Here is an 18,264-nt window from a genome sequence, read left to right as displayed (position 1 = left end):
GGGAATTGGTTTTCACACCATTTTGGGTAAATATAAATATATCTGTGTATGTGCTTTTCTCTCTATCCTCTCCCTTTCATGCAGTGTCATTGCAAAATATAAATGAATGTATCTTGATTGATTAATTGAATCTTCCTTCCTGTGAGAAACAGAGTTGGTTCTGTACTGTGTAAGTGGTTCACATGAATTTAATCTGAGATAACATTTAAAATGACATCCCAACCCTGTGATTATTTCTGAGTTGTGACTATATTGAAAACATATGTAATTTCACCATCAACTAGTTCCAACTAATGGTCCACTGACCAAAGGGAAGAACTTTTGATCAGTGAAAGATTAGTTAGGAACTAGAGATAACTAATCTAGAGAATTACAAAAACATGACCCCAGCGGTTATTGCCAGCATGTTGTGAATGAATTTATTAGCCCATGTGAGTATGCGGTGTTCGATTACCTGTTGCAGGTAACCCGCTGGATCAGCCTCAAGGTCAATGCAAATGGAAATATGTTTTCTTCATCCAATTTAAACTAGGCATTTCTTTGATGGAAATGGTATCTATGAGCGCAACTGAAAATGAAATTTTAATAATAATGCAAACCTTGTCAGCAAAGAAAAATAAAATAACAATCAACTTTTTAGCATTCCCATTGCGTACAATGGCATGTTTTCAAAGATTAAAGAAAAAACAAAGTTAAACTTTTTAGTCAAATCAGAATTACTTTAGACAGGTGATACAGCTCTAGGAGGCGGGAAACTTATGTTCAGATCAACTATACCCCTGCTAAGAGTGACAGTTTTGGCTTCAGTCAAGTTCAGACTCAAATGCAGTAGGTGTTGTAGTCCGTTAAATATTCATGGGAAACTAATACACTCCAAGTTGACAGAATGGTCAGCATCTGTTCAAATCTCCAAAACAAAGCACACCAGAACTCTCAGTGTTGTCAGGCACCCTTGTTATTCTTGGTGCCCCATATGCATACAGATATCCATACGTAAGGTCTACCTCATGAACAAATACCTGTACATTGTGTGAACATAAGTCTTTGATTGGTACTATACCGTACCATTTTGAGAAAGCCTTTTTGACAAAATACGTGTTGGCCCCTTGAGTGGAATTTAATGATTACTGAGATGTTAGCTAAACTGACCTGAATCATATTAAATGTTAATTTAAATATTACAGTTATCACTTGGAATGTATTTTTCTCCACAGCTGTCTAAAGCAAAGTGTGCCTACTACATGTGCCCATTGTCCTAACAGTTTTTTGACCATCCTCCCTTTGGGTATCAATCTCAGTTATCGGCAATGCTTAATTTGAGCAGGTGGTAGCAGGTGAGGTCCACTGGTGCGCTTTTTGTGGGAACAAAACTAATTTTCCAACATTAAACTTTGAACCAGAGGAAGAGTAAGGAGGCAGCAAAAGAGAAAAGTGAAACATAGCAATAAAGGGAGAAACTAGGGTTGAGAAAGAACTTGGAGGAGTGAGATAAAAGAATAGGGGGAGTATGTTAATGGAAGAGGCATGAGGTGAAATCAAGACTATACACTCCTGGTGTTCAGCAACCCAGACATTTTACAGTGGCGCTGCAGACTTCTGATGAAAATATTTTCTCTGCAGTTACAAATTAATCATTGGTGATCGGATACAGGTTCATCAGCCGATCACGGGCGGTTTTAGAACCTCCAAACAAAACACAACTGGCACCCAACTAAAGGATGCATGATATTTCTCTCAAGTCCGCTGATTCCTGTTTACAATATATTTCCTTACATTTTTGGCATTGGAAAATACACGAACATTCAGGGGCAGCATGACTTTTGGAATGTTCATCTTCTTGCATAATTTACAATTGCTTTAACATATTGTTCTATACCTCTGATCAGTATATGCTAAAAGAATGCCGGTAGAGCACTTTCATACACATTGTTAGCTGCTGACAGCTGTAGTAAAGTCAAATGATAAAAATATATATCAAAATTTAAAAAAATACGGAGCATAAATAAAGGATTAGTAATTGTGATAGTACATATTTTAGTTTGTCTTGGTAACTTCTGACATTCATTCTGTGCATATTTTCCATTACAGATACATTCTCTCTACTGAACAATAAATTATTTTTCAAAACACAAGGAAAATAGGACACCTTACATTTGATAAGAAAAAGCATAATTTTAAAACAATATGAAAACTCTCATTAGCTGTCCTAACATAAATAATAAAATCCATTATATTATTTACACGGTTACAAAAAAATGAAAGGATCGCTGATGCAGAATTCTCAAGACAGTTCATGAGCTATGAATTACATCCATGAAGTGTATATGGTATTTACAAAACAATCTAAAATTCAACAATGTAATATGCAGCCTTTCTATTTACCTCAAAACTGCAGTTTTTTTAGGTATTTTAATGACGAAAGCCAATATAGTTGATGCGGGATCGGGCTTGGTTTTTTTCACCAGTGCATAGGTTTCCAATTTTAAGCTTTCCCATGCAATTTCACTTCATGCATCCATTTGTAACCCACACCTGATACAGACAATAGACCCACGACGGCGAGGGTAAGCACAGATAATCATTTTGACGTTAGGATTTCAGATATAGAAACATAAGTAAACAAAAACTTCACACTAAAAAAGAATATAGGCTGTACAGACACAATCTAACACCCACATCAGCGGCATATGTGTAAGAGACAAACCGGGAGCGGTAGGCAAGAGTACAAAAAACAAATTCTTGAAAAATATGACCCACGCTCGCACATAATTGAATGAAGCCGGTTGTCACACCCCCAGAACGAGAATATTGCTTTCACATGGATGCAAAACCCTTAGGTCTATGAGGAACAGTTAAGACATCATATGAGAATATAGAAAAAAAAGATAGCGCGCACCATAAGTAATACTAAAGACAGAAATCCTGAATATTGATTTATGCACAATTATTTGCTTTGCTGAAAAACTAAAATAATTAAACATGTTTAACTTTTTTCTAAAAAAAAGTATTATTCTTTATGGGATAAAGATAATTGTGAATTTGCTAAATCTAAAATCGGAACACCTCGTGCTAATTTTTAAATACATACTCCAAAACATTTCAGCAATAGTTGTTGAATGACAAAAAGATATTTTATTCTTTATTTATGTGCAGAGTTTAGCAGGTGTGAAAATGTTGATGGTGTAAAAAGAAGCAACAGGAGGGTTGCTCGGCCATTAAGAATAACTCATAAAACAAGGAAAGAAAGAGAAAAAACGAGTCTGCTCGTAAAAGGCGCAATATTTGCAACATTGGTACACAAACAGTAATAGTGTCATTGAACCGCTGGTCACATGCACATTCCTAACATACTGTTCTCATGCACTTCATGGGCCTAATTAATGCAAACGTGCTTGTTTACATAAGTGGTTTTCAAATAAATATATTTTTAAGAAAATAGGTTGCGTAGCTGCTATTTTAGCAACATTTTGGCTGTATTTTTAAGGTTTTATGTTTTATTAAAAAATTACACTTTGTTATACCCTTTAAGTAATAGAGCATTATGTAACAAGAACTTCCTATGTACAATACAAAGAATAGTCTCCACAGCAAATATGACCATCAATAAAAAGTGAATTTATAACAAGGCCATAGCCTTGTCAAACACATATCAAACTGAAAAACATAATGCCGAAATTAAATATTAAACATTTAAAAACGTGGTCAAAAATAATTGCACCTTTATTACGTGGTTTTCATGTCCAGTTTAGTGCTCCTTGTAGTTTGAATAAAGAGAAGTCGTGTAATGTAGATGGGAGAGTCCTTGAAATATTTACTAGTAAAACATTTCAGGTTTAACTAGATGTTCACACAACATGAAAACACTCCCAGGTGATAACTCAAAGCACACTGTGTTCTAAACAAAAAATGGGTAAACAGTTCTAAAGAAGCTGTGGGCTTCAGGTTATAAATGTTCATCACATTATGTTTCTTAACATGTATTGTTACTTAATGTAGTTTTAGTAATCCTGCTGTGATTAATAGTTGCAGGCTGTTGAATCTAGTATTATTTTAGTGCCTGCTGAAACAAACCTCTTGGTTACAAGAAAGCAGACCAAACTGATATTCCATACTCAAAGCCAACACTAACCATGTATGGAGAAAAAAAGTATTAAAGGGTATTCTATGTGTTACTGGGCTGATACATTTGGGCACTGCTTGAAGCAAATCATGGGACTGCAGCAACACGTGCAAATCATATAGCCAATCCACACCAGTAATGCAATACACAACAAGCCACAAAAACTGATATTTGGAGGTTCTGAAAAAATACTGTGGAGTACCAACGGAGAGAACTGTACAATACCTGCTTTCAACATAATATAACAGAAAGGCACCATTGATATCGTTCTCATTTTGGAATACTGTAAAAAATGCTACATATGGCACATAACACATTTGTACATACATTTAATTTATAAAACATTTTCTGTCTAATTCTTAACAGTTAAAATAAAATAAATTGTTTAATTTAGCAAGGGATAATTATATAAAATAAAGTTTTACAGGTGAATTTATGTTTATGTTCTATACAGCTATAGGGTCTTGATTAGCCATTACACTAGAGAGCCTTGCTTGCAATTCTTCCTGCGTAGAGAAACGACTCGTTGGGTTAGTCCTGCTTTCAGTCAATCGGTATGTAGTGGCTGAATCTAAGCTGGTTGCCAGAGGGTTTTGAATACTCAGGAATGGTGTATCTTCACCTATTCGTTCATCTTCTGTTTCACTCTCAGAGCTACAACTCTCAGAGCTTATGTCAGTGTCCATTTCCAGTCGATTGGATATATGACCATTAGGCTTTGTTCTTTTTGATCTCCTGCTGTTGACTAGTTTCTTAGTAGGCTCCTGTACTGGCTCATATTCCTGTGTGGTTTCATACTCTTCATCCTCCACTATCCTCAAAGGACTTGGCGGAAGACTTCCACTGTCATGGATAGGATTGTGGTGGTGATAGGTCTGTAATTGCTGGGTATAGTAATGGTCGTACCTCTTATCCCGTATTCGAGGGGGTGAGACCAGAAGCAAAGGCCTGTCTTCTTCCATGAATGGACTGACAGCCACTGAAGGGACTGAAACTGTTAGGCTGGATACCGGTGGAGATATTTCTGAATTAGGGGATCTTGGAGAACATGGTGTTTGGAAGTCCACTGGTGACATTCTAGCAGGCGTGGTCATGGCTGAGACATACCTAAATAGAAAACAGCAAACAATACCATTAAAAACCTACAAAGAAAGAGCTTATAATGGCAGCTAAATTAATAAACTTAATCTAGAGGACTATCCGTGCAATTGAAGTATTTTGCTGCTGTTTTTTCCATTGTATGCTTTAATGACATTTAAAATGGCAGAGGTCTCCCATTTCCAAAGACTACTGACAGTTCTAGAATTAAGCTCATCAAAATACGGAACGCACACATTTACAGGCGTAGATAACTAAACTGCATTAATATTTTAGGCCAGAGTTTTTTATGATCTTTAATTAAATGATTCATTTTAGGAGTAAATGAATAAGCAACATAGCCAAAATAGTTTTACAGTCAATTAGAACTATGAGATATTTTGAGAATTTTGTAACCTGCTTCTAAACCCACCAACACCTGCCCCAATAATGTCGACAAATTAGGAATCTTTAGGGAGAATGTTGTCACTATGACAATACACTCTAATGTATTGTTTTGGTGTTTGAATAGCACCTTCAAACTTGCAACGCCCAACATGGATTCTAGGGGCTCCCTAACTGTGCTAATTATATAGTTATAAGTGAATTACTAGCGCTGTCATTTGCAAATGGTTCCTGGTCGTTCTTCAGATTGCAATGGGATGTAATGGTTTGGCCAACATTGGGCATGCTGAGTGAAGGTATGCAAGGTCTGACAATGTATGGGCATGGTGCGTCAAATGACGCTGCATGCAATCATATGGCGTTGTGGACGGGAAACATCCTTTACAACGCAACTTTTACCACGCAGTGCCTTTACGACGCAACATTTACAACGCAAACCATTACAACGCATTGCGCTGGGGGGCGCTCTAGGATAGGAAATAGGTTTAATTTACTATCCAACACCTTCCCTACTATCCACGGGGACTGGAGTTGGAATAGTAAATTAAACTATTCACTATCCAGCGCCCCAAAGCACTATGCGTTGTAACGGCATGCGTTGTAAAAACAGCGTTGTAAAGGCATGCGATGTAAAAGCATGCGTTGTAATGTCATACATCCGTTGTGGACAGTCTGAGAAAAGATGCAAGGACATGTGCACATATTTTGGTGCATAATTTCAAGGATAGGAGCCAATTCTGATGCGTATCAGGGTTACATTATGGTATATGGAGTCTACACTGTAGCATCAAAAAGGGCCCACAGTGTTGGAGCCACTGTTGCACCACCAATAAAATATTATATAGACCCCACCTAGGAGTGACAGATGACCAACCCTCCTACAGGCCTTGCTAAGTCAGCAGGGGGGTCATATGGAATAAATCCAGGAGCATCAATAGCCTGAACTCATTGAAGGACTGTGAAATCATCAGGAGAGCATGATATAGAGTATACCCAGAAGCAATAAGGGACCATACCTGCTGCAGGCACTCTTATGTCCATAGGGTGTTAACCAAGTGGGAGTGCTGAGTTTAGTGGAAGGAACGCCTGTAAGTAATCTATGCAGAAACTGCAGAAAGCCCAATTGACCAAAGAGACACGTTGGCAAAACTAGAGGAGTGCTGCTAGAGTTTCATGTACGGGTGACAGTGCACAAATCGAGAGGAGTCACTGTTTTTTTTGTTTGATCTGTTTATTGATTTTTGCAGATAGAAAAGGATATGGATATAGAGCATATATGCACGTGGTATTAGCTCAGGGGTGTCACAGTGCCCTGCTACAGTCGTTAACAACATTGGATTATTACAAATGATTCAACTTGTTGATACAGTGGCTCAGTAAATTAATACATAAATCGGTTAACATGTGTAGCCTGTATTCATGTTTCAACCACACTTCAGCAGTCCCATACTTTACAATGAGAGTAAAGGAAATAAATTACATTGTGGTTAAACGTGTTTTCTTGTTAATCCTTAGTGTAACAGTCGAGTAACATCAAGGTAAGAAGTGCTGTTTACAAACAAGTGTAGGAGATCAGAGAACATTTGAACAATAACACTAACCAACACCAGGCATACTAATACTCAGTGCGTCCTTCCCCAGATGGGTAGTGAGTGTATATGGTAGGCTACAAGACCAGCATGTTCCCGCGCACCCCACCCACCTGTTTATATAGCTCTACATGGGTCGTGACACACAGTTTGCCCCGCAATGTGGATATTGGTCCTCAATTCTCACCTAGACACCGGTTCCCCGATCGGGGAGATGTCTGTTTCTAAGTCAGGTTGTACAGTCATTTGAAGAGCTACGAGGATCGAGTTCCAACTGTCTGATATAGGGAACTTCCGTAACCCTAGAGTGTTCTCCCCATAGAGGGATTCACCTTCAGCGTTTGCCCAATTGAGAGCAGAGCAGGTCCAGGCTAATAGAGGAGGTAAATCCCCAGATTTCCAATACCTCGTTATGAGCCCTTTATCCACTCCAAGGCCCAAATCTTGGAATCGATTTGTGGCTCTGTGTTTTATATCACATGTGAATATCCATAGTGTGCTCGTTTCCCATGTGTTCGAGAGTTGTCTATGTGTGCAGTCGGATAGATTCTGTGTTACCCGCTTCCAGTATTGTTGTAGTTTAGGACATGACCATAACATATATGTGACGCCAGCTTCGCGATGAACACCTAAGACAACCCATATCATGTCTATGAAAGTAAAAATATTTTTTTTTCCGGGGTCAGGTATGCTCTGTGTATTATATAGTATTGTATCAGTCCGAACCTGATATTGCGAGGGATATGAGTGGGGTTTGCCAGAGTTGTATTCCATTCCATGTCTGTGCACGGGCGGCCTAGATCAGTCTACCATTTTGCACGTAGCGGAGTCAGGTCTATTGCTGTGTGTAGAAATAATTAATCTGCAAACCAATGAGTAAGATGTTGGCCTTCTTCCATAACATTTATATACTGGAGCACTAGATGTGTCTGTAATTCTTGCGTTATATCCCCCCATTTATGGTCCAATAGACTAATCCACAAGGCGTGTGTGAGTAAGTGCGTTGGAGACATTTCTCTTGTGTCAGAACATTGTAAGGCAGGAGTGCACCGTCCCGGTAGAGATCGTTCAGTGTGTGTATACCTGAGGAGTGCCAAGCAGCAAGATCCGTCAGGGAAGTTTTTGCATTGCCTCTGAGGATCCCTAGCAAACGGAATTGCTGGGGCATATGGTTTGATGTTTCTGGTGAGGAACAGTGATCTATGAAAGCAGTGATTGGCCACTTATAGCAGCAGGGGGAAGGAGCCAGACTTTCTGCTACAGGGGTGAAGCAAAGGGAGAATAGTGTTTTATATGTATGGAGCATCGTCCCCAGCTGAATCCGATATATTTAGTCTAGCCGCCCACCGGCACAACCATTGAAGTTATGAAGCTAAGTAGTAATGCTCTAGATTGGGTACTGCTAGTCCTCCCTCATCTGACAGTAGGTATAGCTTTGCGAGTGCTACTCTGTATCTGGATGTGTTCCATATTAATTCATGTAGCATACACTCGATAGGTCGGAAAAAGGAGGGAGTTAAATAGATCGTTAAGTTGGTGAAATAATAAAGAAGTATAGGGAGCACCACCATCTGAATGAGCGATACCCTTCCAGCTACTGAGAGAGCAAGCGTCTTCCAGAAAGTCATCTGTGATGACAGAAAAGTGAGGGCCCTGGTAGGATTGCCATCTAGTAAGTCCTGGTCATCGTGATACACCCTGATGCCCAGGCAACGAAACATGGTCGACTGCCAAGTGACCGGGACACCATTGACTATAAGGGAAATCTCTAAGGAAGGGTTTTTAGTGGCCAGGGAGAACTAGGCGCTCTGCTAATTAACACTAGTGTTAAGATGAGAAAAAGTATAAGTATGGTGCAACTAGGTGAGGGGATAAGCCCTATAACCCCTTAATTTCTGTGTGGGAATATCCCTCACAATTACAAATAAATCAAAATCCTAGGCACACATAATAGTAGTCAAACAGTATGTAAGTTATTACAGGAACTACAACGTAGTAGCCACAATTTCGAAAGAAATGGCTTCTGATGGGTTGGATATTGTTCAGTCTTTATTTCTATTTGCATAGAGCCAACAAATAGAGGGAAACCAGCCATTGACTATAAGCATCGGGTCAGCAGGTGTGTGTGGAACAAATGTAAAAAAACATGATTTTCCCCAGTAAACTCATAAGCCCGATAGACGGGCAAAGAGAGCAGACGTATTGGGTATAACTTCCGGGATCCTGCCAACATCGTTTATATATAATAGCAGGTCGTCTGCGATTAGAGAAATGGCATGTATGTTTCCTCCCAGTGGTATGCCCATATTTCTGCAGAGGCTTGCACGGCCAGCGCCTGCGGCTCATTAGCTAATGATAAGAGGAGAGGTGAGGAGAGACAGCCCTGTCTAGTGCACCATCCCAACGCCACAGGCTGTGATACCATTCGACCGGTCTTGACCCTTACAGCTGAGCTGTTATATAATAACTTGATGGGCGTGATAAAGAGGGGTCCTAAACCGTATCCGGGCAGGACACTGAAGAGAAAGGGCCACTCGACAGTGTCAAATGCCTTTTCAAGATCGAGCACCATACAGCCAGAACGGGGGCAGACATGAGGAGCATATCGCATGACGCAAAATAGCCGGCACGGGTTAAAAGAAGTAGAGCAGTCTGGAACATCTCATTACCATGTACTAAGTTAGGCACCAAAGGAGCTAGCAGCCCCGCAAGTATGCTAGCCAGCACCTTATGGTCTACATTTAGTAGCGCCAATGGGCAGTAGGAACCGAGTTGGAATGGTATCTCTGTCTGGTTTCAGAAGGGTAACCAGTGTGGCTTCACACACAGAATTTGGTAGGTGTGACGAGTGCAATGCCTCATCATATACCTACTGTAGTGCTGTTGCTAGGATGTCCGAGTAGGTTTTGTAAAACTGGGACGGAAGCCCATTCGAGCCTGGCAATTTCCCTGAGGCTAGGGATCGAATCGCTCCCTGAATTTCAGCTGTCGTGATGGATGCATCCAATTTCATAAATTGCTCAGTGGTTAGTTTCGGGAATGGGAGGCCGTCCAAGAAACTATTCAATTCTAGGTCGGAAGCTTCCATAGTTGTTTGGTATAGTGAGGTGAAATGGAGAACCTGTACTCTATGTATTTCCTGTTGGGTATATCTCATTAACCCATTAGGGGTTTGTAACGCTGTAATGGGGTGCATGGCTTCTCTTCCGGAACAGCCCTGCATGTAGGGTTCCCGAGCGATCCGCTTTCGCATGTGTCTTGACCGAATGTGCTGTATAATTTTGGCACTTCAGTCTTTCTATCAGGGAAGTGGGCATCGTCCTTGCTGTCAAAAGCTCTGAGGTGCAGGAGCGGTCAGTGAAAATATGGGGCTCAAGTGTTAGCAGTTCACATTCCAGTTTTTGTAGTTTGCTTTCCACCTGCCTCCTAATTTCACAACCCTGTCCCAGGCAGTTATCTCTCAATGTCACCTTAAAGACATCCCACTCCACCAGGATGGATGTCCCTGAATCTGCATGATGGGCCAAATAATCCCCACTGGCAGTGCAGAAAGATTCTCGAAAGGGTGGGTCCTCCAGCATAGCAGTCTGTTAAGTTTGTGAAATGTTGGAGGTGAGGGGCTGCGTATCCCATGCTAATGATACGTAATGAGGATTATGATCAGAGTGTGTGCGACCTAGATATTCACCCTGAATCACGTATGACAGCAGGTTGGATGTGCACAAAATCCTGTCAATGTGAACATGCAGATTGTGTGGGGTGGAGTAGATGGAGTATACAAATGTGTTAGGATTGCGATGCCGCCATATATCCTCCTGTCCCCATCCAATGGCCCAGTTCCTAAGTAACAAGGCTCTAGTAGATGTCACCGTGCCTCCCAGCAGTGGGAATGAGCGATCCATTGAGAGGAGTCACTGTTAAGCCACCAGGGACAGCACAATGGAGTCTACCAAAGAGTAAAGAGTGAAGGAGATCAACAAGACTGAAAGTCTAATCGTTCACTGAAAGAGAAAAACTACAAGAACTCTTTCTAGGAATGTCAGAATCAATCTCCTTGGATGCACAAGGTATATGATTAGTGTACAGTCCACTTTAGCTGCACTACTGGCTAAGATCAAATTAAATACTACAGTGTATTGGCTCAGAAAGGGAGGTGAATTCACACCAGGGAGATGCGGTAGTCTTCCGCATTGTGTTTTCCTGTTGTAGAATTACATTTTTGAAGAGGAGAGGGATAGGGGAAAGGTTCAAGGAAAAAAACCAGAGGATGAGGTTGCAATGTGTTTTGGCAAAGGCTCTTTCAGGCCTCAAACAGGCCTAAACAAGGACATCTGCTCAGGAAGTAGCCCTTAAGCTTTCAGTCCTTTATTTCAATGCCAGGTCTGGCAGTCCGAAAGGAAGGCTTGACTAGTGGGCCTCGCAGTGAAGGAAACAGGACAAGGGCCAAATGTATGGCTTCATGAAACAGGAAAGAGCTTAGGACAAACCCTATATTCTAGAATGAAAACAGGCAGACAGAGAACAAACGTTGAACACAAATCCTGTCAGATGGATACATTACAATTGAGATCAGCACCACAATTTACATACACAAGTGTAAAGGACCACGATTCAGACACTACGAAAGACCAAGCCCTTAGCCAGAAGGATATTTTTAGGGGGCGTGCCCTTCAGCTATGGCCAAACATTAAAGCCTGTGCACTATAGGTGCATTCATTACCAAATACATGTAGGAAAAAAGGTACACTATACAAGGTTTTAAAGTCCATAGTGCTTTTTGGTGCTTTTTATTATTGGTATGATTTTTATTGGTTGTACTACAAAATATCGACCCCCAGAGCACCGTAGTACAAACATATTGAGGACAAAATATTAAAAGATAGGTGCATACAGGAAAGTATAGATTTATTACTCCTAACATATATATTTACACACGCACTCACCGACTGTGACACGACTCATTCAGAGAATCATAAACCCATTGACAGTCCCACCCGACACTAACAAACCCACTCACAAACCCAACGACACACACCCACTCCTAGACTTAGTGATTTGTGCAGTACAGACTCAAAAACCCACTCAGACACTGATGTACCCACTGACAGACCCACTCAGAGACTGATGCACACGCACACACACATGCACACAGATCCACTAAGAGACTCAGTCCCCACTGCCACTTATTCACTAACGCAACCAATAAGAGTCCTACTCAGACACTAAGACACCCACTGGCAGAGCCACTCAGACACTGATGCACCCACCGACACACCCAGTCAGACTCAGACACCAACTCACAGACCTATTCAAACAGTGACGCATCCAGTGACAGACCCACTCAGAGACTGAGACACCAACTCACAGATCCACTGAGAGACTCACACACCCAGTGACCCACTCACAGACCCAGAGATTCAGACAATAACATGCCCACTCACGGACCCACTCAGAGACTCAGACACCAACTCAGTTACTCATGCACACACTCACATGCCCACTAGGACAGTGATGTACCCAGTTAGACCTATTCCGAGTCTCAGATTTCCACTGACAAACTCACTCACACACTGACGTATCAGCTGACAGACCCATTCAAAGATTCAGATACCAACTGACAGACCCACTCAGAGACTCATGCACCCAGTCACAGACCACTGAGACATCCACTGACATACCCACTCATACAGTGATGCACCCAGTGACAGACCAACTCGGAAACTCAGACACTCAGTCACAGACCCAGTCAGATACTGATGCTCCCACTAGCAGAGCCATTCAGAGACTCAGACACCCATTCACAGAGTTACTCAGAGATTGATGCACGCACTCACAGATTCTTTCAGAGACTGAGACTCACCCACAGATACATGCAAAAACTAATGCACCCACTCACAGAGCCACTGAGAGCCTCAGACATCCATTCACTGATAGATGCATGGAGACACTCACAGACTCATGCGCCCTGTCACACTTGCCACTCAAATATTCATACATGATGTGAGAGACACATTCAGACAGTTAGATATATTTTTTAGTTATTTAGATAGTAATGTATGTAGTGTGATAGAATCATTTGTTATACATACATATTTTGTCACCTTCTGACAAGATACACATAAGACCAGATGCAGAGTTTTAGGTTTAAATCTTTTTATCTAATATACCAAACAACAGCTGCTGGCATCAAAGGCATAGAGATAGATGTATTCTTATGGTGATGCAGTAACCCAATTTCCCCCTTCCACCTTCCCCGACCCCTCCCCCGACAAACCATGTATGGTGAAGAAAAGGGGTTCTGAACCCCAGAAAACCTTTAGATCTTCAGCATGGCTCTAAACCAGGTTAGTGAGAGGTTCCGTAAGCTGAAGAAGGCACAGGTATTTGGGGCAGGTAAGGTCACGGAGCTCCGAGCTCAACAGGGAAAGGAAAGGGCACCAAAGGTCCGGAAAGGTGGGCCCCATATTCAGTAGTTAGAGGGAGATACGTTCCATGCCCAACACATACCATATTCAGTGTAGCCACCCTTGGTAGGCGGGGGTCTGTTCTGAAGCCCAATGGGATAGTATGTTCTGCAAGGCCACACCTAGAGCCAGACCTATATGCCTTCCTTTGTGGATTTAAGTGGGAACGTGAATGTGTTGGGTAAGCCCAGAATAACGTATGCGGGGAGAGAGGCAGTTGTGTATCGAAGTGGGTGTCAATGTCATTGAGGACCTGTGTCCAATAAGACGTATGTTTGGGACAGTCCCACAACAAATGAGTTAGTGTGCCTAGGAAGCCACAGCCTTGCCAACAGTCGGCTTATGGGCTCGATTGCATTTGTGTGGTCGGGGGGGGGGGGGATGAGATAGAAGTAAGTATTCATTTTGGTCACTTTTACAATGCTGGAGACATTAAGAGCTATGTCGCGCGTAATGGAAAATGTCACCCCATTCCCTCCGAGTTAGTGTGCCCCCAATTCTGATTCCTAGCTCTTGTGTCTGGGAAATTTGGACGTCAGCTCCGGCGGGCGCAAAAGGTTGTAAAGCTCAGTAATGAGGCGGGCGTTCAAAGTTTTTGAAAGCAGCAATTTTTCGTTGGGGGTGAGGTTCCTTTGGGAGTTAGGGCGAATTAAGGAGTGTACAACCCAATGTTGCACTTGGTGATAGCGGTAATGTTCGGATTCTGGCAAGTCTAGATCCAAACAGAGGCTCTTGAAGGACAAAGGGTCCTCCCCGTCGGATGCAGAGTTTTAAGTTGCTTAGAAACACCCTGTTGTCTTCATCAGTAAATTGAACTACATCACTTCTATAGATTCCATGCATGTCAAAACGCAGGTTGTTGTTGTAGATGGAACCCATGTTAAGGCCTTAGAGAAATGCAGAAACAGTTTTATTAACATGTTTCCTGGCTTTGTGGACAGGATTGATTAGACCACCTCTGTTTCTGCCTTTGGCATATGGTGGAGTATGAATCACGAACAAGAAACTAGGAGGACAAGTGATCCGTTGCGACAGTCATTTGTTCCATACTGTCGTTTGCGCTGTTCCTGTTTTTTTAATTAGGGGATGTTTATTTATTTAGTTATTTATTTATGGAATTTTTAATGCGCAGCTACTACCCTGAGGTGTCTAGGCGCAGTGAGATACTCCAGGATACAGTGGTCAGGACACGATCTTATTGATTGAAGAGCCAGGTCTTCAAAGCCTTGCGGAAGCTAATGAGGGTTGGCGCAGTTTTAATGTCTAAGGGGAGTGAGTTCCACAATGTTGGCGTTGCGACCAAAAATCGTCTGTCGCCCCATGTTGCCGTTCTTGTGCGGGGTACAGACAGTCGATAGCTTGCTGCTGATATTAGGTTCTTTTTAGGAGTGTACACCTGAAATGCCTCCTTTAGGAACTTCGGTCCAGTCTGATGGATGGCCTTATAGGCAATGCACAGAGCTTTAAATTTGATCCTGCTCTCCACTCTTAGCCAGTGGAGCTGGCGTATGGCTGCCGAAGCGGAGTAACGTCTGGGTATGTTGAGCCTGATCCGTGCTGCCATATTTTGGACAGATTGAAGCTTGTTCAGGATGCATTTATGCGTGTTGAAAAAGAGAGCATTTCCATAATCAAGCTTGGAAAACACCAAGGTAGTAATCAGTGTTTTTCCTGCTGATGCTGGTAAATACTTACAAAAAGGGGGTGGTGATGGACAGAGTATCTGAGTTAATCAGAACACTCCTACCCAGTCAACAGATCAGGGCTTGATCCATCACCGTTTTTTAGCTCACTGCACCATCCCAGTTCAGAACCTGGCTATATGCAAATTAGTCTGTCCCTGGCCCAGTGCATCATGGGAACAGGGCAGACCAAACTACCAAGCCAATTCTTCACTGGAAAGGAAACAAGCTTCCGGGGACCGGTTTCTGGCATTACAGCCGTCTTCGGCCCGGCTTGCTTGAATCCTGATGGTGCAATGAGCAAGGGACTCATGTCTGAGCATACCCTTCCACACTCATGGTGGCCAAAATAATTACAAAAAGGGGGTGGTGATGGACAGAGTATCTGAGTTAATCAGAACACTCCTACCCAGTGAACAGATCAGGGCTTGATCCATCACCGTTTTTTAGCTCACTGCACCATCCCAGTTCAGAACCTGGCTATATGCAAATTAGTCTGTCCCTGGCCCAGTGCATCATGGGAACAGGGCAGACCAAACTACCAAGCCAATTCTTCACTGGAAAGGAAACAAGCTTCCGGGGACCGGTTTCTGGCATTACAGCCGTCTTCGGCCCGGCTTGCTTGAATCCTGATGGTGCAATGAGCAAGGGACTCATGTCTGAGCATACCCTTCCACACTCATGGTGGCCAAAATAATTACAAAAAGGGAGTGGTGATGGACAGAGTATCTGAGTTAATCAGAACACTCCTACCCAGTCAACAGATCAGGGCTTGATCCATCACCGTTTTTTAGCTCACTGCACCATCCCAGTTCAGAACCTGGCTATATGCAAATTAGTCTGTCCCTGGCCCAGTGCATCATGGGAACAGGGCAGACCAAACTACCAAGCCAATTCTTCACTGGAAAGGAAACAAGCTTCCGGGGACCGGTTTCTGGCATTACAGCCGTCTTCGGCCCGGCTTGCTTGAATCCTGATGGTGCAATGAGCAAGGGACTCATGTCTGAGCATACCCTTCCACACTCATGGTGGCCAAAATAATTACAAAAAGGGGGTGGTGATGGACAGAGTATCTGAGTTAATCAGAACACTCCTACCCAGTCAACAGATCAGGGCTTGATCCATCACCGTTTTTTAGCTCACTGCACCATCCCAGTTCAGAACCTGGCTATATGCAAATTAGTCTGTCCCTGGCCCAGTGCATCATGGGAACAGGGCAGACCAAACTACCAAACCAATTCTTCACTCGAAAGGAAACAAGCTTCCGGGGACCGGTTTCTGGCATTACAGCCGTCTTCGGCCCGGCTTGCTTGAATCCTGATGGTGCAATGAGCAAGGGACTCATGTCTGAGCATACCCTTCCACACTCATGGTGGCCAAAATAATTACAAAAAGGGGGTGGTGATGGACAGAGTATCTGAGTTAATCAGAACACTCCTACCCAGTCAACAGATCAGGGCTTGATCCATCACCGTTTTTGAGCTCACTGCACCATCCCAGTTCAGAACCTGGCTATATGCAAATTAGTCTGTCCCTGGCCCAGTGCATCATGGGAACAGGGCAGACCAAACTACCAAGCCAATTCTTCACTCGAAAGGAAACAAGCTTCCGGGGACCGGTTTCTGGCATTACAGCCGTCTTCGGCCCGGCTTGCTTGAATCCTGATGGTGCAATGAGCAAGGGACTCATGTCTGAGCATACCCTTCCACACTCATGGTGGCCAAGATGCTGGTAAATACGGCAGAAGTTTTTTTATCTTTTTTAGCATGAAGAACGCCGCAGAGACCACCTTGTTAACATGATATCCGAAGGATAGCTTGCTATCAAAAATCACTCCTAAATTCCTGACCTTGGTGGCTGGGACCGGAGGAGGGCCCATCTGACTGGGCCACCATGTCGGGGACCACTCTGGAGAGATGTTACCGAAGGTCATCACCTCCGTTTTCTCCGCATTAAGCTTCAAGCAGTTACTGTGCATCCATGATTGTATGTCTAGTAACCCCTCCTGAAGCTTAGCTGCTACCACTGGGCCGTTCTTATGCACCGCCAGCACCAGCTGGGTGTCATCTGCGTAGGTGGTTAAACGCATCCCATGAGATTTGATGACCCTCGCCAAGTCCGCGACATAAATGTTGAAAAGCGTCGGACTTAACGAGGATCCTTGAGGGACCCCGCAAGGCAGTTCAAAAGTCGGTGAGTAATGGTTGCCCAATTTGACTGCCTGCTTACGGTCAGCTAGGAAAGAAGCTATAAGCTCTTTTGCCAGATGGTTAATCCCGAGGGCTGCGACACGGTCGACCAAGATGACGTGGTCGACCGTGTCAAAGGCCGCCGATAGGTCCAACAAAATAAGCACTGCCGCTCCTCCCGAGTCCATAATATCTCTGATTTGATCGGAGGCCTTTATCAGTGCTGTCTCGGTTCCGTGTCCCCTCCGGAACCCGAACGGAGTATCATCCAAGAGTCCATTTTGCTCAATAAACTCTGACAGCTGTTGGTTCATAATGGCCTCTACGATTTTAGCTGGGAAGGGAAGGCAAGCAATAGGCCTATAATTGGCCGTAATGGTGGGGTCTAGGGAAGGCTTCTTGAGCAAAGGTTTGACAATAGCCTTCTTTCAAATCTCAGGATAGACACCGGTTTTGAAGATGGAATTACAAATATCGGTGAGCGGCTGGGTGATGGTGTTATGTAATTGGTTCATTATGAGAGGAGGACATGGATCAAGCGGAGAGCCGGATTTGATCTTAGCAACAAGCGTGCTGACCTGGTCTTCAGTAACTGACCGAAACTGAGCGAAGAAAGGGTGAGTGGGCGCCGGATAGATGGATAGGTCCATGGATCCTCCCACCGGTTCTTTGGGAAATGTGGAGTAGATATCCATCACCTTAGAGGTGAAGAATGTGGCCAGTGAACTACAAAGTTCC

The 18,264-nt window shown here is 43.0% G+C and overlaps 1 protein-coding gene across 1 annotated transcript in view; it reads right to left on the bottom strand.

Moving 5' to 3' along the window:
* Nucleotides 1-470: 470 nt before the first annotated feature.
* The window catches only part of NRG1 (neuregulin 1), a 1,265,832-nt gene continuing 1,248,038 nt past the window's right edge, over nt 471-18,264 (bottom strand). The window contains 2 exon segments of the mRNA XM_078676354.1: nt 471-4,582; nt 4,585-5,227. Of these exon segments, the coding sequence (XP_078532480.1) occupies nt 4,511-4,582; nt 4,585-5,227 (715 nt within the window). The 3' untranslated portion in view covers nt 471-4,510.

This window comes from Lissotriton helveticus, chromosome 2_1 (genome assembly GCF_964261635.1).
Source record: "Lissotriton helveticus chromosome 2_1, aLisHel1.1, whole genome shotgun sequence".
NCBI classification, from domain to species: domain Eukaryota; kingdom Metazoa; phylum Chordata; class Amphibia; order Caudata; family Salamandridae; genus Lissotriton; species Lissotriton helveticus.
The sequence above is the reverse complement of the archived record's forward strand: the minus strand, read 5'-3'. Positions and strand labels throughout refer to the sequence as shown.